General features: G+C 38.5%; 1 protein-coding gene across 3 annotated transcripts in view; it reads right to left on the bottom strand.

The window, feature by feature from the left end:
• LOC135172682 (uncharacterized) overlaps nucleotides 1-26,305 on the bottom strand; it is a 101,523-nt gene that overhangs the window by 60,881 nt on the left and 14,337 nt on the right. For all 3 annotated transcript variants that reach the window (XM_064138929.1, XM_064138931.1, XM_064138930.1), the window contains one exon: nucleotides 14,679-15,212. In XM_064138929.1, the coding sequence (XP_063994999.1) occupies nucleotides 14,679-14,799 (121 nt within the window). In that variant the 5' untranslated portion in view covers nucleotides 14,800-15,212. The remainder of the gene's footprint in view (nucleotides 1-14,678; nucleotides 15,213-26,305) is intronic.

The raw sequence follows: 26,305 nt of genomic DNA, 5'->3' as shown, positions 1-26,305 counted from the left end.
TCTACACCCGATGTGGGAATACAATAGCTGAGGCAAATTGAAATTTCATCGCCAGTTTGATAGTAATTTTTAATGACCAAAACTGCATTGCATTATGAGCTGGTGATAGAATTTTAATTTAAGCAAAAATGTCTGGGACTCACTGATCGAAGAGATCCAGGCCCATAAATTAATTCTCTCAAAAAAAAAATTTCTCGACAGAAGTATTTTTTTTTCTCAGTCATTGGATATTTCTCTGAGTCATATCACAAGTAAAGCAAACAAAAAGTGACGCAGACACGGAGAGAGCTCCCGTTGATAACATAGAATAAAGATTCACAAAGAGTCGTCGTGGAGTCGAGGATTTTCCCTGCGGCCGGAAATTTACTCCACGCGGTACGCCCCAACGACGATTGGCATCCCTCCTACACCATCGTCACAAGAGAAATTCTGTTTTTCACTCGTGACGATATATTTTTTCTCACCCACCATGTAAATCCAAGTGCAATCGACAGCTGCAAGAATAAACCACCGAGCCGAGAGTATGTCATAGAAAATTTTTACTGGCTCCCAGTCAAATTTCAAAATGAAGTGAATACAGCGATGGGAAAAAATAATTCATGGAAATTGTCGAGAAAATGCCAGTCGAGTTGTCGAGACTGCTGAGATAAATTTAAGACACCATTGACAGGTTGAGTGCATATCCGTTATGGTATTACGTCATCACTGATACCGCTACTATCCCCCCAACTCCGCGAAATCCACCCCGCCAGCCCTGTGACTCCCAAGCGAGATCTAAGTCTCAGAAAAGCTTCTTAAAAAATATTCCAACTTGACGCTCCCGAAAAGAGCTCAAGGTGTCTGCTGATGAAAAAAAAGACTGTGGGGAATTAAAAAAAATTCCTTCAGTTGGATAATTTCAAAAATATATAAAGTATGCATTTTTGCAAAATTATTTGTGCATTTGTACTTGATTCCCATTTCTAAGTGAAAGTAGAAAAATTCCATTTTTGTCTGAAAGTACAACAATTTCTCTCTCATTCCTTTCGAAACCTCGTCAAGTTCTTACAACCCCTTTCCCAATTATTTTCCATATCTACCCGTAAAACATTCACACCCTCCCAATCATATTATTCATCCTCACTACTACATTCCTACTACCTCGCTTCGGCAACCTAAAAATAATTCCAAACTTGACTATTGCTACCCCCCTCTCAGTCCCTGAAATAACAAACCATTCGGTTTTCCACTGAAAAAAAAAAACTAAAAACAAATGTTTCGTTTGAAAATTGTCAAACGTATTTCATCGAGTGAAATAGTGTGAACAACGGCGTGAGCCGGATATTTTTTTTATCCCAGCGAATTACTGGGTGAAAATTTCAACGGATGAGTTAGACCATAGCCCTCTAACAGTCTCCCGTCAATGGATAGTTACGGGTGGATATCTCTCGGCTCGTATATCTCGTGTCGCTCTAGCCTCTAAATAGGAGGACAGACGGATGCTGGAGCGTGTGATGGAAAGGGTGAGGGGGTGAGGGAGGAGTAGAGAAATGTATGGAGGATAGAGCTGAGTATACGATCTGTGTGAGGGGTGGAGTGGACGAACGGTTGATACAGGTATAAACGGAATAAAGCGAACTACGATCCGGCATGACATCCCACAGACCGGTTCGATCCCCTGAATTTTTCAGTGGTTGCTCTATTTTCAGGCATGAACTTTTGCCCCCCCCCCCCCGCGAGTACACTGCCCCGGTCCACGACGAGCCGACGATCACTATTCATTTTTCATTACTGCATTTGCGAGGGGTTTTATTTACTCGACATCGATCGGCATTAAAAGTAGGAAGATGGAGTGAAATTTAATGCGGGGCAGAATGGTGAAGGGATACTTTAGTGACCCAGAAAGGGATTAGGGTCATGAGGGTGCAGACTTTATTGCATTATTTTCTAGACGGAGTGAAATTGTTTCAGTAAAAATTATACGAACGTTTAGACGAAGATAAAAATATATATTTTTTGAATATATTGATCTACTTGGGAAAAATGTTTAGTAACTTTTACAAATATTCTGGGAGTCTTCGAGAGGGAGACGGAAAATCGAGAATTTTTTTAATTCCTCTGAAAGACAGCTACTCAGTATTAGAAATTTAATTCGTTTGAAGCAGACCGCTCATTCTCAACTCTTTTTAAATTTGACTGTTAAAACTTCCGTCTTGTTTCTCTCTGATCCAGCTTTTGTGGTCCACCGCTCGAAGGAAAAAAAAAACAGTCGAGGAAAATTAATGAAACTTTCAGCCTGTTATACGTAAAACTGTTCGTATATCCAGTCATTCCAGTTAAGTCTGACACTAACAATGAGTATACATGACTGTACTTTGTTTCGTGTGTGAGAGTAAGGGAGATGGATCAGCTCGGGGATTACATCAGTCTTTTCTTCTTTTTTTCATGGACTCGGGGGCAGCTGACAATCAGAGCAGAACATACGCGGGGAGAATTCTCATAGAATTTTTATGAGAAATGAGAATTCTTGAAAATTCTTCCCCGTAAATTTCCCCGAACTTCAAACTCTTGTCTTTAAGTCATATACATATAAACCCATTACTTTTTTCTATTTTATAATAATAATAATAAAAACAATCAACGGTTTAGTCACATGAAATTCTGTTGAAAGCCGGTGTCACACGTAAATGCAGTGAATGGAGTCAGTAACTCGCGAATATATGTCGCGGAAGGATTTGAGAGAGCATTATGCATTCGTGCGGGGGCTTATTTTACTTTAACCATGTTATTCCCCTGGTTCATCCCTGAATTATGGTATGCGGAGTACCTCGGTAGAATCGCACAAACACTGGCAATGTTGCCCTCTCCGACCCCGATCAAACGGAATTTTTTACCCGAAACTATGACTCATTGATAATTTCTCATACTCTAATAACTCCCTCTCTCTCTCTCGTAAAAATTTTCTCTCCCCTTTTCAGGAATGTAAGTCCCAAATTTGTTACCAAAAAGTCCGATAAAAAATTTCGAAACGCTCGGAAGAAATTCTGTAACAGTTCCCTAGAGCTTTCACTTAATTTTGATTTAACATTTCTCTCCATGTAGAGCACTCCCTTCAAATTATCATCGTCCATTCAATTCCTAATCGCTGAATTCGTGGATAATTATCTCGTCATCGTTATTTGCATTCCGTGAAAAAGCTCCCTAATGAATGATTTAAATTCTCTATGGTATTATGAAACATGTAACCCCCTGTTAGCACTAATCCACACGATTTGCTGTATATCCATTCGCCAATGGTCCTTTACTCAGTGATTTTCTGCGTGCTCAACTGGATACTATCAAGCTTACTGTATTCAATAAACCTCGCTTTGCAGTTCATGTACGTTTTGCAATGAGACGAGAGTAAACGAGCTCCTGTTTCAGTTTTGTGGTTTTATTGTATAGAATATCCATAACACCACACACATAAAATCAACAGTACACTCACTGAAGTGTAATGTTTGGATTTTGAAACTGCAAAGTGAAATCCAAAGTCTACTTGAACCGAAGTATTCAGCTTCGATATAGGAGTTTTATATCTCGTATCAACGTTTGCTTTCGATATCCACAGGAGTTGTAGAGGGTGAGGAGGGTGGTGAGGAAGGAGGGGGGGGAAAAATAGTCGTAAATAACCGCTGACTTCTACCACTTAGACAAATGATTAAACATAGATTCCATGGGAAAAGTTTTCGTACGAAGGCATAAATTCAGTTTTGGTTCGACTTTTTATGACCACTCAACTCACATTATTCCTCGGGAAAACCCCGGGAGTTTCTTTCCCTCCCCGAGGGGTACTTCATTATTTTAACGACGACAAACTTCCACCATGCTTATATTTCTTAAATCGTACCACAGGTCGTCGTTTACATGCCGGGGGGGAAAATGCCATTATCAACATCATTTTTGTTCGCATTGTCGCAATTGATTTGTCGTTTACTTTTTCTTTGGTGACATTCGCGAATTTTTTTCGTTCAACGATTAAGGGAAGAAGATATATTCTTGATTGATATTATGGATTATCAGAGATATTTAATCAAATTGATATTGTTCTGGTTTAAAAATTGTTCGAAATATAGGGAAAATTTCAACGAAAATGTTTAAACGATTTGCGCTTTAGCGAGGGTCCAATGAAATGATCCCTATAAAATGCAAAATAGAGCAATAAGAAGGGAATGAAGCGATTAAAAATCGTGGTAGATTGGTAGGCCGATGGAATAGGTCCAATTAAGGGAACTCCTAATTATCAGGGCTGAGTCCTTCTGCAGTGTGATATTGGAAAACGATTCGGAGCCTTGGACTCGGTGAATTTTCTCACCACGGCTCCACACATGTGCAATCGTTTTTCACAAAATTTTTTTTTCCTGTTGTGATAAAGCCCTGACGGCCTCAATGTCATTTCAACCGTGATAGTTGTCTCTCTTCATTTTTCCCCACTCATTCCTCGGTATAAAAACCGACAAGGGGCTTTCAGCATCGCTGATATTTTCAAGAAAGCAATACTCTTATTTTCTTCCTTTACTTTCTTGTATGCGCGAGGTTTTTTGTTCATGCTGACATGTCTCTATCCGACGCGAAGCATTTCAACTGTTGGACGCCACACACATTTTATCCCGTTGACCAGCCACTTGAGAGACAGTAGGAGAAGCTGCACACTTTAGTATTACAGTCCTTTATCTGTCTTTTCTCCTTTGGCCTTTTTATTCCTCAAAGTGAACGCAACTTGGAGTTCTTTCTACTCGATGACAAGCTGCTTGTAACCACTTTTTTTTTCGGGTCTATCACTCAAACTGTATCCGTTTTATTCTCAGGATTGCCAAGTACTTTGATATAATTTCCCCAAAGTAACAAACTTTTCAGTCTTAATTTTAAATGAAAATAATTTGAAGATTTCAGTATTTTATTATCAATAATTTACACGTTTAATTTTTTTTTAATTCAGTCAAAAGCTGATTTGAAATCTTAATTATGTGAATTGAAAGAGAATGTCCACTGCAAACATTCAAAAAATTTTCTTTGATCTTGAAGATTTGTTTTCTCAAATAATCACGAATTTTCTAATGAGAGTTTGAACTTTCAAACTCATTCTGAAAATAGAACATCCCATTCAATTTCATTTTGAGTTGAAAATTCAAGTGCAATTGTCTAACAGTCTATCTCTCCACAAAATATTCCTACCACTTGATTTCCCAATTTAACTTCCCTACAATCGACCTGAACCGTTATCCCGAAAGCTCTTCAGCTTCCCGTACCATTGACCCCATACTCGACATTGAGACAATCCATACGTCATAAATCGAGTCAGTACCAGCAACAAGATTGCCACGGACGATAAACCACAGAGACGATTCGGGTTAGATACAGAGGGTGGGTTTGCGAGGGCGCAGCTAATTTCAGGGTATTACGATAACGATAACAATGTATCCTTCCGCAGTAGTGTGGCCCTCTACTTAGCCAGACGTATAAGCAGAAGTGTTTCATAATCCCGGCTGACTGTGAACAGAGGTCATAGTCTTGGAATGTTGTCAGGGTGAAATGGAGCGATAATAAATACCCCGTGTTGACTAAATACCAAGAAAAAATTATTGAAATCAATCGACAAAGTAATTTCTACGTGAAAAAAAAAATTCAAGAACGCAGATGGAAAATTCCTTTAAATTTTTCCATCAATTGACTGCCATTTTTTTCCATACAATTCATCTCTGTTTTTCAAAAAGTGGAAAATACCCCACATTCTCATGTGCTTCCAGGTGGATCATTATGCTTTCCACTCGCATATCATTTTCCCCTCCACTAATTCAAAAAATAAACAGTTTTAGTAAAGCAGCCTGATTCTCCTGAATTCTCATTGCACTCAGTGAGGTGAATTTGAGTTTGGTAGAGGGGCAAAGTTATAACGTGCACAGCACAAGAGGTGGAGGGCGGCGGGAGAGCGGAGGGGGGCGAGGGAAATAGACTGTGGTTACATTCGAAACTGTTATTGTCGGAAAAAGTGCGCGTGGTAGTTTCCAGCAATATCGAAGCACTTGTGACCCTCTCTCTCTCTCCCCCTTGCCTCTCACTCTTCACTCCCATTATCCCCCCATCTCATGATGGGTATATATGTGCAATCGTCAGCTCACCCAACCCCATCCCTACCGCCTCCACATAGCTCCTCAGCCGGTGCTTTTGCGCTATTTCACCGGAGTTTCTCTCTGGCCGTGCTGTTCGTACGATTCTCGCGTGCCGAACTACAATGCTCCTATAACCATAGGGGAATCCATTTTAGCCGTTGTCTAACATGCTCTTCGGAGCCACCCTCCACCTACTTTTAAACGTACGCGATCCCAGACGTCTGTGCTACTCAAGGAAACACGGTAAAATCCTCACGAAATGCTTCTACTTCGGTGGAATATTTTTCTCACGAGTTTATATATATTATTGGAGAGTTTAAGTGATGCTGTCTTGGGTTTTTTCTGTTGTTGAAACTTGCGAAATACTATTGTTCAAATTATGACAGTGGTATGAAGAAAAACTATGTTGTTACGCCGGAAAATTACGTTAGACATTTCTGATAAAAATGTTGAAATTTTCGAGAGTCTCTCATTTATCCAAAATTTCATACATTTTTTTCATTGCAAAATGAGTTTTATTGTGGAGTATTTAATGGGATGGTAATTTCTTGGATCCAAAAGTCATTATCGATTTGGTAGGATACTACCCGTACATCAAAATATCTGAGGAGAAATGTCTGAATTTTCACATTTACTCGTTACTTATTGGTAAAGTTGCGTATTCTCAAAAGTATGATCCACTTGGTGGGAATTCCTGCCGCATTTCCGGGCGTAAAACGAAAATGCCCAGAGGGCCATTTGTCAAAAAGTTGGAGGACGCAGAGTCGCCGATGCCAAAACCCCTCTGGGCTACTAGCATTGCACATCTATATTTTCACTCTCGTCTCACTTATTTACAGCGTCGAGATGGCAAAAATTATTTTCCCCGAATAATTCATTCGAATAAACGGAATACGTCAGCGTATAAGTTGAAAACAACCCAATCGAGTGATTTTGAAAGTTTTCGTTGAAAAGAGAATCATAAAAATAATTTTGAAGGAATTCGTGGACAGGCATATACATATAGCAGAGGCACTGCATGAGATATTTCTTTATGGGAGGAAAAATTTGATAAAAATTATCGGATTTTCAGGCGAAATGTACTGGTAAATACATCAAACATTTTTGTGGATAAATGCGAACAACATTCTTCTGCGTCGTAGCAAAATCGAAGTGACCCGAATGCCAGAATCCATTTGTCAATTTATTTTCCTATCATTATTTATTAATTTATGATCTGCTATTATCTAACGAAAGGTGAAGTCATTTAGGAATTCCAAGATGAAGTTATTTACGTTGGAAAAGCAAACGATTTATTGACCTCGAATGTTTTTCAAATTCGGCGAATTCAAAGAAACTATTTCACGTGCATTCCAATGGTTCGTAGGGCAACCGATCACCAGAAGTATTGATTGCGATTTTTGCGTCAACACCTTCTCTAACGAAAAGAGATCAATTGCAGTGTGGTTCAGCACTCGCAAAAGAAAGAAAAAAAATCAATTGAATGGAACTGTTTCCATGTTTACCAGCCGGGTCGATGAAGCCGATATACCTTGAGACAGCTCGGGTATATGTATATATGTATATATATATATATATATATCTATTGCGTTTCCGTTGTTTACACGCTCTACACAATTCTGTTGCAGAAAGGTCCGATAATTGCAGTGTATGCTACCGCAACTCTCTCTCGCTTTCTCTTTCTCTCTCTGTGTCTCGTTCTCTCTCGCGATTTTAGTTCCAACGGGAAAAGTGTTCCATTAGTTACGAGCTTACGCTTCCACCCGAACACTTTCATAACAAATAGATACTAAAAATTCTGAATAAATGGGTGTTTATCTATTGAAAGGTGCCGTGTTGTCTCCGAAACTAAATATTATCTCTATCATTAGATCCCAGAGAATAACTGTTCTGATGAATATCAATTGGAGGGTCGACGAAAATTTGGAGTTCGACCCATTTTCAGCGGATGAAAACCATATTCAAGAAGCGAAAACAATTTTGTTTTTGAAATAGAGTGAATTATTAACTGTTTGAATTTAATTTCGCTGGGTAATAAGGAGCATGAATTTAGTTTTGATTTTTTTAGAACTAACGGCTGACACATGCTAAGGAGAAGCGCCTGGAAGACAGCAAACAACGTAAACATAAAAGACGTTCCGCTAAACGTAAATTATTTTGTGATAAACGTAAGTTGCACTCAACGTTAAAGTAATGTTTGGGGACGTTTTTCATAATAAAAATTTTAATTTGCAATTGAAAAGACGTATTTTACAATTATTGTAAAAGTCTAACGTACATTAAAAGCAGACATGCTTTACGTTTATTAACACGTGGGGGACGTGGGGCAAAATGGAAAGGCAAGTAAAGAATATTTTAGGAATTTTATAAATGGAATTTACATTATTGTTTCTATGAGCTCAATATTACGTCTCATCATTATTGAATTTATTACAAATAAATCCAAGAGATGATCCGGTAGCCCAGTATTCCCTCTATTAAGTTCGTTTATTAAAATATTAATTTGGTAATGCAAATCCCAGCTTAATTAAGGTTAAATACCAGCGAAGAGAAAGAACTACAAAATTCATTCTGCAATTTCGATATGAAGTGGGAGACAGTGGGGACAGGATAAACGGTAGAAAAGAAAAATAAGAAGAACCAGAAAAAGTAGAGTATAGTGAAAATGGTTGGAGATTGTGACCCTATCCACTGCGATTTTCATTATCCCCATCCTTTCCATTCTCCGCTTTTACAAGCTCTACTCGCGCCATATTGTCTTTACGGCATCTTATTCATTATCTCTTTCCCAGTCATTCTCGAAGGTACCGGCTGCTACTGCACCCCTTCACCCTCTCTCACTCCCCACATTTCTTTATTTTTTTCATTTTTTTCATTTCATTGCAATTTTGTTTCAACAACCGGAAATTAGCAAGAGATTTCCCGGGACTTAAGTCAACTGCTGTTTGCCTATTGTTGACTCTCTATGCATTCATTTTTACCAGGTTATTCAGTCTATTTTTATGAACATAATTTGTTTTTTTTTTTGTTTTCAATGAAAAAATAAATTGTGTGGATCGCATGAGAAGTTTAATATGATGGAATACAAAAGCAATAGACCTCTAGTAAATATATTTGAAATTTTTTTTCAGTGCAATATCCCCAGTAATAATAAATATGTAGAATAGAAATTACTGTATTTCTCCCTTAGTGTATGGTTGCTCAAATTGTGGGGAAATTTCCATCATATTATGATTGAGAACAACTGAAATGGTCGATTGTGTTCACTTTTCAAACAAGAAGTCGTTATACTAACGCTCAGTTTGACTACTATACTAATTGTTCTCCCTGACCCGTGTAATATCAAGGGTTTACCGAGTTACATGTGTGTATAATATACGAGTGAACATGGGGGCTAGATTTACCAACGTGATAAGACTACGTTAACACACTCGAAGCCCTGTTATTCACGAAATTGAGTCATAACTGCGCCCTTCGTAAAAAGATATATATTATGATTTTCATGGCAAAATATAGCCCAAAGAAATAGGAAAAAAATGGAATGAATAAATAACTAAAATAATATATAGGAAGACTGGAGCAGCAATTTCGTTATCGAGAAAATTTCTTTTTAAACACAATTGAATAATAAAAAATATCGTTAGAGTCGTTGAAATTTGTGATTTTGAAAAAACTGATGTTTAGGAATTTTTCACATCAAAAACTCCTTAGCCACTATTCACTCCCAAAACCTCGTCAGCTCTTGCCTTTGTATATTCCAATGAATCAACAAATCAATTAAGGTATCATTACAAGGCATTCCAGCCGCCACACAAAGCTGTAATGAAAACTGTGAGCTACATACAGAAGCAATACGATGGATCCAAAGAGTGAACACGCTGACAAGAGTCAATGGAATTTAGGGAGTGGGGGTATTCGGTTATCTGTGTCAGAGAGGGATAATGAAGTTACGGTAATTACTATATGGTAATGGGATTCGCCGAAGGACCGGTACAAGTCACGTGGTAAATTACCGGGTATACGCTAATCTCTAAGCGCCGCGTGTGCACCACATTATCCTCAACTCTCTCATACTGCATAACGCTATACTCTAAAATCTAGTACATTAATTTATCCTCCCTCTGTTCTCCAATTTCTCTTCAACCTGACTCTTCGTAGTATTGAAATAGCTAATCATGGCCTAGAGGAAATGAATCATTTTTCTGGCGCTCAAAAAGGGTATCCACAGTTCACGGAGAAGGAAATCTTTAGATTATTCGTATTTGTTCAATTGAATCATTTCACTAAAAAACTATTTTTAATTAAATTAAATATATGATGTCGAATTTATCGATCTCGACTGGCGATCCGAGAATCGCCCAAATGATTATTTGTCAAATTGAACCAAAGTCTGTATAAATATTCAACGACTGAACAGTATTATTAATCACTCACATGATTATACTAATTATTAATTTATACAGAGACCTAAAAATCAATAAATGATACATCATTTCACTAATGAATAATCCCTCATCAATTCAATAAATTACATGCTCCATCCTCGTCGAATTCAGAGCTTAAAATTGACTCTTTCCCCGGAAGACACAGAACACGTAATACACATGGAACACACATTCCATCCTGAATAATTGTTTCCCGAGGTTAAGTCCTGCCATTCGTTACATTTCCGTATATTAGTCGAGAGTAAGAGCCATGGTGGCCCATAACCTCAGCAAGTTAAAGCCAATGGAAAAGCTCTCACAGCCAAAGGCAAATTGCCGAACCGCAGTGTACGAGAACTCAGTGGTCAAAGACATATAGATAATGTAGCATATATAACCCATCTCCATCCTTTACTTTGTACAACATTTTGAAAACAGGATTACAGTTTCCACCATCGAAACTTTCATACTTCCACACTCGGTTACAGAGCACCACCTGAACACCTTAACGGCACTGGGTTTGTATACGGAGACCAGGTGGAGATTGGTCTACGGACGCTTTGCTAACTCGTATGTATCACCTACAATGGAAACTTGTGTCTTATGAAAATGCGAAACTACCGACCCGTTATGCCCCATTAAATGAATTAGTGGATCTCGTTAGTTCGTGTGGAGTTGTAATTTTTTTCTAAGTGACATTTTCCCTGACACTTCTAGATATTTTGTCACCTCACTGTGAGAAAAAAAATTAACTCCGTTGAAAGGACATCCGTAGTGGCGTAAAATGAGTTAAGTTAACTTGTTTCCAACCTTGTTTTCTGGTGAAAATGTAAAAAATTACTAGATATGGCGATATGCCCATAATAACTCATTTGTTATAGTGAACAATAAGCTCTACAAAAAAGTCTTTGTGAACAATGATCCATTGCTTTGACGAACTTTTCATTTTAAAATATTTATTAATAGTCAAAGCTGGTTATATGTTAAGTCCACTAGCTTTGTCACTTCAGTGTAGGTCTTGTAAACTTTGCAGCGAAGGAATAAATAATTTGCTACCTCAAAATCGGTATTGAATCGCAATATTAATGAATGAATCATCAAATAAAAATCGTGAATCAGTTCAGGACTTTGGTTGCTGATATCGTATTGCTTTGTTGATACGGACTATTGTATAGTCAAAAAATGAGGAACATTTTCGCATGGCCAAATAGAATGGAGTAATTGCCATTCTCAAATTGTTTAATCATCCGTCAGGGTGTGGCCTAAGTAGCGTGCAACAACTATCGATCCCTAGCACGTATCCCTGTTACGAGTGTAGTAACCTGCGTTGCTACCATAAACCTCCACCCCCGCCAGACCTGCTGAATCACCCAGCCTAGACGATGATTCATGAGAATGGACAATTTAATTTTAGTTACAAATTGATTAGCCTGGCAACTATGATTCATCGGCTGATAAAGCGGTAGGAACAGACTTTGAATTTTTTAAATCAAAATCAGAAATAAATTTGAAACTAAAAATAATGTGCAAAAGAGTACTGTCCAGAGAGAACAGTCGAATAAAATATACCTCGACACTCATGAAATATATTTTTTAATTGTACTACATATAATGCTGACGTGAAATTCAATCGCGTGATAAATAACTGTTCGGTAACAAAATATACCTCCAGATGCAAAAATTAGTTTTCACCACAATAAAAGCACTGACAGCTACAGGAAAAATATACGCAATATTGGACAATTAATCACCCCAAACAATAAAAAAAGGATGAAATTAATTGAATGTATTTGAAAAAAAATGAGTATTCAAGTGTGAACTTTCTGCACATATTCTCTCTGCAGAGCTTTCAAAATAACCAAAACAAGCTGACAAATATAAAATATCCCCCTACACCTACGTTACGTTTAAAAATTCAGTTCACGCTACGTCGACACTTTTGTGGTCGTCATAACTGAATCCGACCCCACCGTCTCCAGTACATTCTCTCATTCGCATAAAAAAAAAAAAAAATCCACCTCTGAAGATTGAAAATAATTTTGTTACCAATTCTACCTAATTCGGTGCTACACTAGCTCATGAGGATGCATAGCATGTTTCTATTTTTATTTATCTCCCCCGAGATGAACGTAACTAGAATGCCACTTGCTAGGGGCCACACGAGACCGGCTAAAATTCAATTCACGTTCCACGAGGATCGAAAAGTAATCACGCTGCCCATACTAGCCACCTCTAGCTACTGTCTATGGATATCTCTGTCTCGTTTCATTGATAAACGCACCCACCTTTTGTACTAGTGTCTTGAGAAATCGTGGGATTGGGCGGGGGGCGGGAGTGAGGTGGGAGAAAGGGGAGTTAACTCTACGACGAGCGGAATCAATCCCAAACGTGTGCCAAGCAACTCAATTTCCGGTTGAGCATATCCCCAATCCACACGACGTCAGTATTAGGGTCTTCTTCGTGGGATAAGATGAAGCCAGTACCTTGGAAGTTTGAGGATGTGTATGTATGGTACACTTGTTTGGAGGGATAGGAGAGTCGACCAAAGATTGACCCAGCAAACCTGCCAAGTGAGATCCCGAGAAATTGCATTTCCCGGAGCTTTTCTTGCTACTTCCATTTCCGATATAATATCGCTCATGAAGTTTGTTTATCTGTTGGAAAAAAACCCAAAGAGAGCATTGGGAATTGGAGGAATTATTGTGCTTTCCATGTTTTTATGTCACTAGTTTGTTTAGTGATAGTGTTATTAAACTGTTGAATTTTTTTTTATCAAATGACGATGCAGTAGCGAAGTGGGAAAACGAGATAAGTTGATTTATCTCTGAGTCGAGTCTTTAGGCAATAATTCGCGAAAATATTCGTTGTAGTACGGAATTTATTTCACAAAAAAGATGTGATTAAATTTACCAATAATTTGAAAATATACCCAAAAATACTTTAATTTGAGGTTTACGCGCGATCACGACTTTTGAACGTCGTAACTTGTGATTGTTTGATGCATGGGTCCGAACTTTTAAAATATTTGATAATCCCCATTCACGTTCCAATTAATTTCTAATTAATGAGATAAAGTGGGTGTATATGAATAATGATGAATAATTTCAAGCAAAGCATCGGAATTTCAACAGCACCTAGATAGTTAACTCTCATGATGCGCTGATTTCCAGATTCCCGTCCCAAGAACAGTTAAAGCCACAACCTCGCTATTTGCTGGAACTATAGTTAGTGTTTAAGGTGGCTACGCGGACTGGGGTTTACTGTCATCAGTGGTAGACGGTATCTCAATTAACACTAGGTAGCCTTTGAGGCTGAATCAATGGCCTGTACGGAATTCCTTGCTGGGAAACTTAGAAGTAGTATGAGTCAACGTCTGTTCAGCCATTGAGTGTGGCAATCAAGAATAAATTAAAAAAATTATCCCTGATAATTAGTTGCATGACATTCAAGAAGTTAGTTATCATTAATTTATTGATCGGTGGAATATAGCGACTTTACTTCTCGCGAGAAATTTCATTTCCGTACAAACGAAAACTTTCCCGAGAAATTCCGTAAACGTGTATTAATGTTTCGCTGTCAAAGACTATAATGAGTTATCAACGAAATGCACGAGCACGTTTTGAATTGAAATCACCAACCGGCAGTTCTTTCGTATGAAAATATGTATTTCATCGTGGATTATTGAATCCTGCTATTCGCAATTTGTTACACACCAGTTCTATTTTAGTCGGAAATAGTGGAAATTGATAAATCGAGGTTATCTACTGAATTTATCGTGGAGTTAATCAGTTATTGAACGCTAGTGGGGGAATATTAAGCCGTTGGGGCTAGTGATTTTATGAGGCACTTCAGAATTATGAACAGTTTGTTCAATTACTAGATTGTTATCATATGAGGAAGAAACGAATTTAGATCGAAGTTAATCGATGAATTTGTCCATTACTTTTGTCGTCATGTTAGAATTTCATTGCAGAAATTTTTAAATATTTAAGCTACGAGCAAATTGGTAATAATAAAATCGACGATATCTCTGGAACCCATCAAAAAATTCTACAGCGAACTTCCAAGTCCTTTCAAAGGACAATTTTTCTCAATTGTACTCTAGAAAAAACTGAATGGTACTCACTGTCTTCACCACCAAATATCGGGGTCCACGTCATCTGGGAATACACTCGTGGAAGAGAAACGACGAGGAATCCCAACCACACGAGCCACATCATCATTTTTCTGGGTACTCGAGTCACCATGGTCACTATTTCCTACAATAATCGAGTTTTCTTCAGTCGAACGAGTGCCTCAGGATCATTTTCACAACACACACAATCCTCGGGACTCTTCGATTTATCACTTTCCCCTTTCAATATTTAACACAAGATGTCAATAATCACGATGACGCCTGGGATATCCACGATTCCCCATACGCCCGAAACTCTTTCTAACTCCAGACAGTCCCCCTAAACGTCATTGGTTCCCTCTAGTCTCCCAGAAAGCTCTTCCACTTCACTGGATTCCACAATGGAGAATGAGAAGCCACTCGGTTTTCTCTAAGAATTATCTCAACAAAAGGAGAGTATGACTAGATGTTCACCACAAATGCGGTATTTTGGCTCCACTTGAGGTACGTATCGTATGTTTTTGATGAATTCTCTTTCATGATGGCCTGCAACAAATCAAAAGAACTTAATGAGAAAACTTTTCTCTGACCCTTTATACTTCTATTCTCCTCCTTTATTCAGGGGTTTGTTACTTTGAGGGTACGGGGCTTGGGTTATGGCTCGTGGGACACAAAGAATACATTCTTTGGTGTAAGGATTTCACCGTTTTGGAGGGGTATTTGAGCTCATCCAAATTGGCTATAATATTTCGCGTATTGGATCCTTTCAAGAATGACATAAAGGGGCAATATATATGGAGATATATTTTTTTTATGGGTGAAATCAGTCTGATATTTGTAATAATTTGAGAAGAAAATTAAATTGACTTCGATTAGTCAAGCTTTGCAACCAGAAAAAAATAAAATAATTCTGACGAACATCGGTTCACATTAAGGGCACTCTAAATATTCAGAACAGAGGCGCAGCGTATTGCGTTCATGGTGGAAAATAAAAGTGTTAATGACCCTTAAACTTTAACATTATAATGAACTGATATAATCCCCAAAATCGAAAGCTAAAGCCGCCGGATTACAATCCTTCTATTCTCGCACAGTAAAACATTACATGTATGAGAAAACCTAATCAAGAGGATACGTTCTTCAAGACCGTCTATCTACTGGTACCGTATCGTCTGTCTTCTGGTTCGATCGTCTCTTTATTGGGTCTTTCAGCAATTTCACGGTTTTCCTCTATTTTATAATTTACAGCGACATTTTTTTCCATCATCTCTTTTTTTCCTCAGGCGTGATCTATTTTTCTACGGAGCCCTAATCCAATATCTCCAATACTACGACATCTAAAAATACAACAAAATGAAAAATTACCAATAAGAATGATTTTGGAAGTGACAGGAAAATTATTCAATCATTCAATCGTGCTACCCCAAAATTATGCAAAATCAGCTGGTCTCACCCCCTCGCCCCTTCAGTGACTGGAAAAATTCAATTTTCCGAAATACAAGCTCCCTTCACCAACAATAAAGCCATATTATCATACACAAATTCCGCAGTGTCAAAGAGCCGCCACCATAAACCCGACCCATCATTCTCGGTGCATTACAAAGTTTTACTAGCCCCTGGCGCAGGGTAAATGTGTGCTGCCTACAATTTCCGCGGTAACACATGCATGATGCGTTACCCGCCCCCCTCCCTTCCCCGGCCCGTGGTGAATAAAAGTGTCGAGTGCTTGACGGAATGATGGGGGTTAACCCAATCTAAAAGTCAGTTGTGCCGGGAGCGTTAATTATACGATGCAATTATCGTTCCAGCACTATTTACCGAGATAACGCACGAAAAAGGGGGTCTATGGGGTGAGAGATCCTGGCAAAGGGTATCACGAATGGATGCATCCACTGGATAGACAAGGGGAAAAGTAAAAAAAAGGTACTGTGTGTGCGTGAATACACAAAGACACCTAGAGTTGTTCCTCATAGCCACCTATTTGGTACGACAAACTCCATTATACGGGCAAACAAGGGAAAGGGGGATCACGGCAGGTGGCTCTATAATGAAGGTATATGTTGTTGCATCGCAACACATCTCACCAACCGATGAGAATGCACGCGTCGCCTGCAGCACTGAGGTATGCCTCTGGCATAAATGGAGGTAAAGCTTGCCAAACAACTGCGGAGGACCTGAGAGTTACCAGTTCTGGTGTATTAATGTATACATTAGAAAATAAGGTGCGTGTTCAACAGCTACGTAATTAATGCTTGAGTGTACGTGAACATTTCCCTCCTCGATATTTTTAATTTTTTCTTTAGAATTTTTGGAAGTGAACACAGGGGTAGAGGAACATTTGAATGTCCTAGGGGATGAGTTAATACAAAAAGAGAGAGAGAGAGGCATTGCATACGAGTTAAATGGGTTTTTTAAAATTTCCAACTCATACTTTTCTTCAATTTTTGAGAGAAAAATTGCTGAGAATTTTCGCGAGTGGATAATGCGATGAAAATATTCGAGCAATTTCAGCCGAAATTTTTTTCACGGATTGTCTGAACGTTATTCCAGTGAACTCTGCACCCTTTTTAAATCTCAAGGTTTTTTTAATCCAAAAAGTAAGAAAATATTTGCTGCTACTTATAAACGCAGGTGTAATGCTGTCTATAACAGAATAATGCCAATATATTTGCAGTAGCCCATCAACTAAAGTGATGGCGCAATATTACCCTCGATCATCAGTTCCATTAGACGACAATTAGTCAATGCACCGATTAATGGTGCATTACGGATATGGCATTGCGAATGTATAGATATTGCATGCATGAGGAAGCGACCGCAAGCTCCGAACTTGGGAAGCGGCACGAGTTAGCAAGTGTCAAGGTATGCAATATCCGGCGTATCCAAGAGGATTCATGTCTCCTGTACATTTGAAATTATTCAAAATGTCTCTTTCATTACATCATAAGCACCAAAATTAATTTTTTGTTATCCTTCGAGTTTGTTTCCATGGGATCACGTGATATTTAATTAAGATAGCGACATTTTTATCATAAAGTTGACTATTTTTTTCACAATATCTTCCTTCGTTATTTTACCCCCACCTATCCAATTATTTTTCTAGGCATTTCCGAAATTTTGGAAAGCAAATGCCAGAGTGAATATTCCCGGATCGTAATCCATATGGAAATTACCGTCAACGGTTGAATCCCGGGAATAAATTATAATTAGGTGCGTGAATCCTCTGAGGCTGGCTAATTGTCATAATTACCTAGTGTATTTTTTATGATACACTCGAAAATATTAATGTCACGCTGTCGGATCATGCGACGAGATTATCCCTTGCACTCGTTCTTGTCCCGTAGAAGTATACAAAAATATTTGGATAAAATGGAATTGAATGTTGCTCGGTGGAGCAGTTCGGTCTATGCAATTTGGTAATCGCACGCGTAATTACGGAGTCAGGTGCAATCAATCAACAGCTCCTCGGTTTAGCGACGAAACTGTGACAAACATCGTGTGCCACGGGCACATTCGCTTCCTCATAGACTCATTGGCAAAAGGATAATGACGAATTTGTATGTAGTTAATCTACCTTTGCTATTAGCCTGAGGAGCTGGTGATGCAACTGTTTCCTGTACAGTGTCAAATGAGAATTGATGGAGTGAACTGAATTATTCCGATTCGAAATAATTCCATGACATTATGTTGAGATAAGGAATTGACTAAAATTTCCGTGACTTCTTGAAATTTTTATCGCTTTTCTTTCGAATCTTTGTCACACCAGAAAATAAAGGGATTCATTGATCATTTGAACACATTCACTGAACGGTAGAATAATTTTTACCAAAAATTTCACTACGTGCAGTAATTCAGGAAATGTCATGTCGATTCCTTTGCCTTTTCCAAAAAAGCCCCTCTCTATCACCCACTGCGACACTGTATAGCAAGGGACCCTTCAAAAAACTTATGCGAAAAGTCAATTATAAAAACTTTGACGAAGACGCCGGATAGACTCAGCATCTCGAACTCCATTCTCCCGGGATCAACTACATCGCGAAAAACCTCATTAACCCCGTGAAAGTTGGGTTGAGTGCCCGAGCTTCGTGCTCAGTGTGAATTTCCAGCAATACCAAAGTTCAAAGGAAAACTGATCCAACGATAATAGATTTTCCGTTTACTCCGCGAAATGCCGAACAAGCACTTGAGGAAATCAGAGTTATTACGGTAGCGCTCAGCACGACTGCGATATGAAATAGAGTCTCATATGGTAGCAAAGAAGCGTGTCTCTTATGTCGGAGATGCGCTTGAAGTACTCGTGGAAAATGACAAATTTGTGATAAAAAGAATGGCAGGAGTAGCTCGGTGGGACTGAGAGGAGAAACATCTGATGTTTGATCCCGGTATGAGAAAGGCTTTTTCCCGGAGGAAGACAGACAGATTCGAGAGATAGTCATCCTGATGGATCACGGGGAAAACTGTAAGCCTTCACTAGTGTGGGAGAAGATTGAGAAGAAACGGAAAAAAACGCAGAGCCGCGTGTTGGCTGTATCATAAAAGCTTTACGGGTCTGTAAAAATCCAGGGGGTTGCGTGTATTTTCACCGTAAAGGGATACGCCGGTAAATGAAATAGTGATACGGCCCGTACACTGTCGGTCATGAGTCTTCTCTTGGCTTTTGTATTTTACGTATGGCTTTCTTCCTCGGGGAAGAACTGGCGTGATATCTTTGCAGGAGAAGAGGGAATATATATTACGGTTGGATTTTGTACATTTAAGTTCAAATAAATTGAGAATTTTTAGGTCAAGTTAAATGTTTGGATGGTTATCGTTTGGTTTTATTCTTTAGAAAAGCACTCATTGAAAATTATGGGTTTTATGGACATTTTCGAGAAAAGATGATGTCATTCTCTGCACGAAAAGAAATTTTGGGACGAAATCTCAATCAACCACTTTTTGAGTCAAGTTTTTTTTTTGAGAAAATGAGACTAGGGAGGAATTAGACTCTAATTTTTACCTAAAATTTCTTTCCATACATGTGAAATCCAAAATTATCTTATTATTTGAAGGGATTCCTTCGTAAATTAATAGGTAAAAATTTTTAAAAAAATTAGATCTTCACTCAGTTTTCCTCAGACGATTACCTTAAGGAACGATTATGACAGACGCATTCTATGTCGCGCCGGACGTCTCATTGGGGGAATAAACTAGCTTCATGACCCACAGGGATGAATATAATTTCCCCTGTGTACCATTTGTCCTCATAGTGCCCTCACTATATACCTATATCATCAAAGTTACTCGAGTTCGAGAGCGAATGACGCCCCTCGGACATCTCGCACTCATCTCTAAGATAATTCTAACTCTGTGTATTTTCGTCGTCAAGATAATGTTTTCCTGAACAACGAACACCAATCTAATCAACGCAATCTAATTAAGTTCTTCAATCAACCAGAATATAAGGCCGATGAGTATTTTTGCCATTAAAATGCATAACTTTTAGCCCACGTCATAATGTATGGACGCATGCGATGAAACGTATTTTCACTGAATAATTGAGAGAAATAATGATTTTTTTCGGGTTCCACGAATCCAATTGCGAATTAGATTAATTGCATGTGCTGTTATTGTAAATAAAAATTATTCTTAAATCAATATTCAGTGACATGTGAAAAATCGTAACAGGCCAATGTTGGATTCGATGAATCAGTGAATTGAATTTAAAATAAATCGTTACCGAAATTCAATATTGAAGCAAATTGCTAATTAATTTGTACAAATATATTGAATTCGCACTGACGAAACCAATTTACCACCTGCTTCCTTCAAAAGTCAGTCAAATTATTATTTTTTCAACCGGAGTTTTTAATTAATGACGGACCACGCATAATTGCGCTACTACTTCGCTTCATTTTTTATTTTTTCATTTATTATTTTCAATAATAAATATATTAATAAGCAATGAAGAACCTGTGGACTGATGTTGCATTTCTATCAGAAATAATATTGTTTCAACAATAATAATTTTCGTCCAATCGAACAATCACGAATCGAAGACGTCACTCTCATGACTTTTCAACAACAATTTATGTTCTAAGTGAATAGACGTCAATCACTCTCCAAAAATTACCAGGAATTGATGAATCCCCAGTGCTCAAAATAACTGGGAAAAATATCTCCCCTCGCCCTCAACAGTGAGCGGATAATAGCTGAATGGAATTTACCAATTGGATTGAAGAAACTCCTCAATAGGGAAGTGTTCTAATCGAATTCCAATAGCCCCCACGGAAGATCAGAGTCTCTAAGCTAAATCGGTACATGGTAACGAGTCGGACAGTTTCGATTGCTCTACACCATCTTGAATGGCCAAATTGTGCACCGAGGAATGCTTATTCCTGGACCTATCGTTAGTCACAGCCCCAGTGGTATTACGAATTTATCATTTAATCCGATGAAAATTTATCGGATCGACTTAGCGTGGGGCTTATGTCTCGCATTTATATGCAGTCCCTCTTTTTCAACTCAGATGCGGTTGGATAAAACGATCGATCACTGACGCTGGTGAGGAGGGAGGATCAGGTAGCTGGAGAAAATGATGAAGAGGCCGCTCGCGGGCTGTTGCATGAAATTTATGTGTGAATGGGGTAAAAAGTAAATATTCTAATAACCAAAAGGTATCGTTGGACGATACATCAAGTGTATAGCATTTTACTTTATGATCTCATCCTTATTATTCCACCATTATCCTGGTTCCCAGACTGATTCACGAATTCTTCAACATCATAGACCACAACGAGTGCTAATATCCTGGATAAAAAATTTTTCAATGAAAAATTCTTTCCATTTTTCGCAAAATGAAAAATTCCAAATCAGAAACCAAAAAATCCTAACACGCTAACAGCTACCAAGAACTACATAATTTCACACGTTTCCCCCAAAAATCAATGATCCACATGATCATTATTTTCACTGCGTAACCATAAACCCACCCCAATATTTGATACCTGATCGAGGTAAAAAAAAAATGTCGTGTGAGATATCCCATGACAGGAGAAAAGTATTGGAAATATGAGTCCCATACGGAGTATGAATTTTATCTCCAAAATAGCCATCTTAAATTTTTTGTCCCTTATCATTGTGCTCCAAAGGGGAGGAGGGAGGGATGCGATAGTTTTTCACGTATCATTCCAATACCAACGTACGAATTTTCAAAGAGCATATGTGGAATTCCGAATCGAATATTATAATGTAGAACAGGTAAACAGATAAAGTTGTGTTTGAGTTTCTCGAGATTGATCCTGAATTGAAGTTCTGATTGGAATTTACACATCGTAGAATCCAAATATGTTGAATGGATTCATCCTGAAATTACGGGAATATTTGAGGAGACAACGGGGCCAGTGTGGCGTATGCGTTAATTTCAGAACGTCGCTCACGTAATCATCTCTTCGTATGAGCCTCTGCCAGGAGTCCTTCGGTGAATTTCGAGGTACTAGTGAAATTCCATTGATTCTACTGGACGATTAAGGTCACCACTCGATGGATATCCACATGCCTGGTCTCTTCTCATCGCCATCAGAATTGATGATCAATTTCATCCCCTTTCAATCTGGATAAATCTCCCCCATTTCAGAGACTTCTCATTTCCGATTTTATTTTCCTGTGTATCTTTCCTATTTATCAGTTTGTTCGGCGTCATAAAAAATCGAAAATAAGGTCCAAATAGAATATATACCAGGAGGATTGGCTTGTCAACAGTCACGTGAACAATTTCACTGTAAAAGCCGGATACTTCCCCGTGAATTTCACTCGGTGAGAAAAGAGCGAGATAAATTACTGCGTTTGCAGATACATTTGCCTGTCAAACACTTCAAGTGCCCGATAATTTCAGAGATGAGAGACAAGAATTGCAGGGGGGATTGGATAATGTGAGGGTGAGTCTGACAGGTACAATCTGCTCAGCCCGATCATAATGTCACTGTGAGAAGATATAAGAGACGTAAAAAATATCGATATGATGATATATTGAATTTATTGTGTGATAGAGAGCAGAATCATGTTTTTATCGTGCCATATCAAAATTTTTGTTATGGAGCATGAGAACCCACTTCTCCAATTGTTGTCTGAATTTTCCCTCGAAAAGTCCGGAATTTTTTTTACCCCGTATTCAACACCGAAGGGATGAATAAATGAAATGTTAAATTTCACTAGAAATTCAATGTAATATCATATTTTTGGGCTGGAGAAAGAGGAGGATTGCCAAATTTGATTAAATTTGTAACCAGCACATGAATATTCATAACGAAATTACAGTAAATTTTCGTGAAATAACATTGATAAAATTCCTTTTTCTCATTATCATGAAAATTGGTGACGAATTTCATCTCCTTTTAATCTTGGTAAATCACTTCATTCGAGAGATTTCTCATTTGCGATCTTAGTTTCTCTGTGTAGCTTCAATATTTATAATTCTATTCAGTGTAGACCGGGGGGGAAAATATAACAGTGGGCTGGGGCTTGTCTCGGTGAAAGGTACGTGAATAAATTCACCAAGAAAGCTTTTGGCTCATCCCCATTCTCATGCAATCCCCAGCTGGAGTTAGCGCGCTGACGAGGAGTTGGCAAAGGCCAGTGGCCAGCCAGGGGGTCTCCTTTGCGCTTCTCCTCGGATGGGTTTGGGGAATTGGACCTGTACTCCAAGTCCTGGAGAATAAAGTTCATACAGACTGCCAAGAACCCGTGAGGACCCGCATCACGCACATATTCCATGTACAATTTCCATTTCATTCGGTTATTTCAGGGAATGTGAAGAGCGATGTGCGGCTTAATGGGTTTTGAATTCAGTGAATTTAAATTTTAAATGTAGAATGCGATAAAGAATGGAAAATTTGATTTTAAAGCCTGGGGATATTTTCCACCACTGATCGCAGTGTTTTTCATTTCATTAATTTTTCAATTTTTGTTTCAGTAAAGATTGCTTTGGAATAACAATGATTATTCTATTGATCACTTGATGGCACTATGGATTGATAAAACTTTTCAATAATCATTTTTAAAGATTTCAGCCAAAAATATTCATCACCATGAAATGTGATGAGTCTCAGTAATTTCAGGGTCAAGTAAATTTGATTTACCGTCTAAAATCTGACTCGCTTGGCATCTTCAGCCCTTCGATTGCAATTGAGATAATCAATCGAGTGTTCTTGTCCTTTCAAACGGAGTACCATTCTTCCGGTACTCGAGGCTCGTTCGATGAATCACCATGACAACGAGTGCCAGTTTGATCCCTCCCTGTATTTCACCCCTCAAACGTTTCGTCGCTCATTTATTTAAAATTGAAACACCGAGAAATCCCACGGGAAGATTGACTCGACACTGTCAGTTTTACATGACACGATTGATTACCCCCCAGCCTCACAACTTTTTCGTTGCCGATAATTTTTCAATTGTTTTACGGTGTTAGCTACAACTCCAGGATGGGTGTTTTTCATCAACTGCACACTTTTCATAAACTAGAGGCTCTTTCAGATATTTGAACGCCATCGAAAGTTTTCTTAAGGGTCTTGGTACAGAGTAGAAGAGTTCAGTTTGCGTAAAACTTTTAGAAAGTAAATTTAACATTGAACATTGCTTGCTGAAGATAAAACAGAAATAGCGGAAGGAAGGACTCTTGTTAATTAGCTTTATTGCCCGTCTCCTCGCACCAAATCTCCGGTGATCTTTCATTTCAAAAAGTTTGAATGAGCGTTGAGTAAAGATGGTGTTTAGTTCTCTGAAGAAGAGGGTGAATCCTTGAATTTTACTTTAGGTGAGAGATCTCTTTGACCCTGGCACCAGGTCAGAGATTAACATCTCAGCTTATAGATTCACAAGCGACACTGCTGACCATTTTCATGAATTTTCCCATCACCTTCGCGAAAGTTCTCTCCCGGTGCCAGATCTTTTTTCGACGTTTATAACGATTTAACACCGAAGTGGTGGAAATAAATTGTACAAGGGGCACTCCAAGTTCACCTTCAACACTGATATTCAGAGGTACGACTACCACGGTAATATTTAACCTGATGATTTTTTATTCGAGTTCCTGAGAGCTTCGAGTATGATGGTATTCTCTCATTTCTGTCGAGAAGAGTCTGGGTTATAAAATTTGATTCGATGTGAGAGATGTCTTTGACGTCTGCCCTAGTTCCAACATTAACACCTCCGGTTATCGATTCAGAAGTGACATTTTAATGATTTTCGTCACCAGTCTCACGAAACTTTCCTCCCAGCGTTCCATTTTCTTTGACGTTTATAACGACTTCATCCCAAAATGGCCAAGATAAATTATGAAAAAAACACAGCAGAACGCCCAGAGAGACGAATATTCGACCCTGAGGCGCTCACGTAGACATGAAACTCCATAGAATGTTCCCAAGTCTCTCTCCAGCACAAGTACGACCACCATAATTATCCAAATGATTTTTTATTCCAGAAATTTGGAAGAGCGATGAAGTAAAATGGGGTTTGGTTCTCTGAGGGAAGTAAGTGAATCGTCGAATGACACTAGAGGTGAGAGATACCTTTGATCCTTTCCTCCAGGTAGACCATTAAGTTGTCACCTTATCGATTCATTTTTATGAATTTCGCCATAAGCGTCAGGAAAGTTTCCTCCTATTCCCCGATTTTCCCTGACGTTTCTAACGACTTCATACCAACGTGGCCAAGATAAATTGTGAAAAAGACACACGAGAACGCCCAGAGAGACGAATATCTGACCCTGAGGCACTCACCTAGACATTAAACTTCTCAGAATGTGTCTCGGTTTACCCCAGCACTGATGTACAAAATCATAAGCATCAGAGCAATATTTTTTCGGAGATTGAGGTGGAAAATCTCGAGATACATTCTAGGATTTTCTCTTCATTTATTTTCACAGATGAGATTTCTCCTAATGATTCGAGCAATATCATTCCTACCTCCTCCACTGTACTTCGAAAATGAGTCTCAACTACCGGAAAAATCGTTAACAAAGATGAAAAAAAAAACTGAAATATCATCCCCAGACTGCAACATCTTGATTCAACTAATTATACCACCTCCATCGAATGCAGCTGTTGCAGGCAGAACCTCCTGGACTGAATCGGCAAAAGTTAGTTAATCGGAATACAGCCAATATCAACTACTCTGCACTTAGTCGGCTATACAATCTGGCCGGCTCTTGGAAATGCTAGTTGCAAGTTTCAAACGTTTCGTGGTGAAACATCATAGATCATTATTCAACATAGTTTTCCGTCGACCACTGAGGTTATGGTGAACCATTGAGGTTGTAGCTCGGTAGAGCGTAAAACCTTGTTTATGACTATCACAACGCCATGAAAAATTCCCCAAAAACTCAAAACGCGAGATTTATTTTTCGTTGAGGTTTAAGACAATGGCACTAAACTCCGTTCATGTGGAAAACCTGAATATTCTGTCCGACATGACTCTCCGTTCTACCCCAGAACTAATTTTTTTTTTTACAGGGATTGACGGGAGAGGATTCCAACATATGAAGAACTATATGCGAACATTTAATAGCCGGAAATCCAATTGAAATAATAATATCAGAGCGAATTCCCTCTGAGTGTGGAATTCATTCTCAAAACTATTTGTCACAAAGTTTAAAATTACATAAAGAA

Source organism: Diachasmimorpha longicaudata, chromosome 2 (genome assembly GCF_034640455.1).
Source record: "Diachasmimorpha longicaudata isolate KC_UGA_2023 chromosome 2, iyDiaLong2, whole genome shotgun sequence".
Classification (NCBI taxonomy): domain Eukaryota; kingdom Metazoa; phylum Arthropoda; class Insecta; order Hymenoptera; family Braconidae; genus Diachasmimorpha; species Diachasmimorpha longicaudata.
The sequence above is the reverse complement of the archived record's forward strand: the minus strand, read 5'-3'. Positions and strand labels throughout refer to the sequence as shown.